Consider the following 2,033-nt stretch of genomic DNA (forward strand, 5'->3'; position numbering starts at 1 on the left):
TCCTAAATTATTGATTTTCATCAGCTAAGTGAAACATAATAGGAATAACATTGACCTGAATTTGAGAAAACAAAAAAAAAGAAGCATAAGAACAACAGCGTGAGAGGGGTAACAAAAAGAAAAACCTAACCATTGATGGAGAACTTGGGAACAATCTGATCGGAATTGGCGGATTTAGGATCGTCGATTTCCATAGCGGAAGGGTGGTTATCTTTCCCCATGGAGTGTGGTGTTGTTCACTAGTCAAATATATTCCAATCACAACAATAATAATTAAGATTCTAGTTAAATTGTTATAAATTGCATGCGTTTTTGGCTGGTTAGAAAATAAGGGTTGAATTTTTTTTTTTCTTTTTTTCTTCCGGGTGCTACAGATCTGGGAATTGAAAGAGAGAGACAGATAGAGAGAGAACCTGATTGAGGCGCAGTGAGTGAGTATCAAGGTTACAATATGGAGAATGAAATTGCTATAGTATTAATTATTAATTATAGTGACGCCCATGTCATTTGAGCTATAATTCGTTGGCGAATAAATAATTTTTTTTGTTTTTAAAGGTTTAGATTTTGATAAAATAATCTTTTAAAGATTGTAAATAAAATAATTCTTAAAAGAACAAAATAAAATTTATGAATATTTTAAAAAATTTTGACAAATTTTAAAGACAAAAAATATACTTTACATTTTAAAAAATTAAATTTTCATTTTTATCTATAAAAATTTAGAAAACCAATAAAATTATCAAAAACATTATTCATATATTAAACACTATTGCCACCCTATAAAATATGGTTGTTATATATATCTAAATTATTTTTTAACTAATAAAACAAAAAAAATTGTGTGTTTGATTGTTTAAAAAATACTGATATCAAAATAGTATTTATTATAAAAGATATAAATGTAGTGAGATTGTAAATTTATTTATGAATAAAACTAACGTTTAAATAAAAAAACTAATTTTATTTATTTTTGAATAACTTTATCGATATTTTAATTTTTGTAAATAAAAATAGTAATTTAATAATTTACTCATGAAAATGCATAATTAGATATTATGTTTAGAAAATACAATAATTGTATAAATCAATTTATACACCCATTAAGATTGGCTAAATGATAGAACTAACAATTTTTTTTGAGAAAAATATTTTTTTATATTTGGATATGTTGTAGAATAAATAAATAAAGAAGATATAATATAAAATAAAATGTAAATAGAAGACTCTAGTTTTGATATTCACTAATATAATTATCTCATTATAATAATAGAAGTAATTTATATATTCACTACTATTATATATTAGCATCGTATGAAAAAAGAGAAGACAATATAGAGAGAGGGGAGATTGTTTTTATTGATGTGTATATTCAACGGAGGATTAACCTCCTATTTATACAGTTGAGCCCCACTTTGGTCCCTGAAATTGACGAGTTGCACTGATTTAGTCTTCCAGATCCCAATTGCACCAAATTAGTCCCCCAGATTCGAAAAAATGCACCACGTTAGTCCTTACCCTATTTTCCGTCACCGGAGGTCTGACGCCGTTAGTGACTTGGCAAATATTGCCACGCTGGACACGGTGGAAACAGCGTCGTTTCTAGATTGGCGCTAAAATCCCCCTTTGAACGACGTCGTTTATATGCGATGGAAAACAAAACGTTGGCCTCTCCCTCTTTTGTCTTCACTCTTCGTCTTCAACCCCTCCATGACTGACACAGAGGAAAAATGTCTTTCTTCCGTTACTCACTGAAATCAGGAACGAGTAAGCAATAGGATTCCGGAGACTGCTTGATCACAAGTGAACACTGAACAGTTGTCTGAGGAGGTACTTTGTTGCAACAAGGAGCTTTTGTTCCATCACCGAGGTTAGTGAAGAATTTAAAAATTTATTTTTTCAAATTTTAGGGAATGCGTTGATGGTTGTTGATCATAGTTTATTGCTTTGTATATTGTTTTTCTCTAAGGTTTGTAGTGGAATTTGGGCTAGGGTTTTATTTGGATGTTGTCTGCAACTATTTTTTTGGGGTTTGT

General features: G+C 29.6%; 1 protein-coding gene across 1 annotated transcript in view; it reads right to left on the minus strand.

Moving 5' to 3' along the window:
* LOC107613205 (signal recognition particle subunit SRP68) overlaps positions 1-466 on the minus strand; it is a 7,339-nt gene extending 6,873 nt beyond the window's left edge. Inside the window, exons 1-2 of the mRNA XM_016315094.2 lie at positions 414-466; positions 129-239 (exon numbers count right to left, since the gene is read on the minus strand). Of these exons, the coding sequence (XP_016170580.1) occupies positions 129-133 (5 nt within the window). The 5' untranslated portion in view covers positions 134-239; positions 414-466. The remainder of the gene's footprint in view (positions 1-128; positions 240-413) is intronic.

Source organism: Arachis ipaensis, chromosome B08 (genome assembly GCF_000816755.2).
Source record: "Arachis ipaensis cultivar K30076 chromosome B08, Araip1.1, whole genome shotgun sequence".
Classification (NCBI taxonomy): Eukaryota; Viridiplantae; Streptophyta; class Magnoliopsida; order Fabales; family Fabaceae; genus Arachis; species Arachis ipaensis.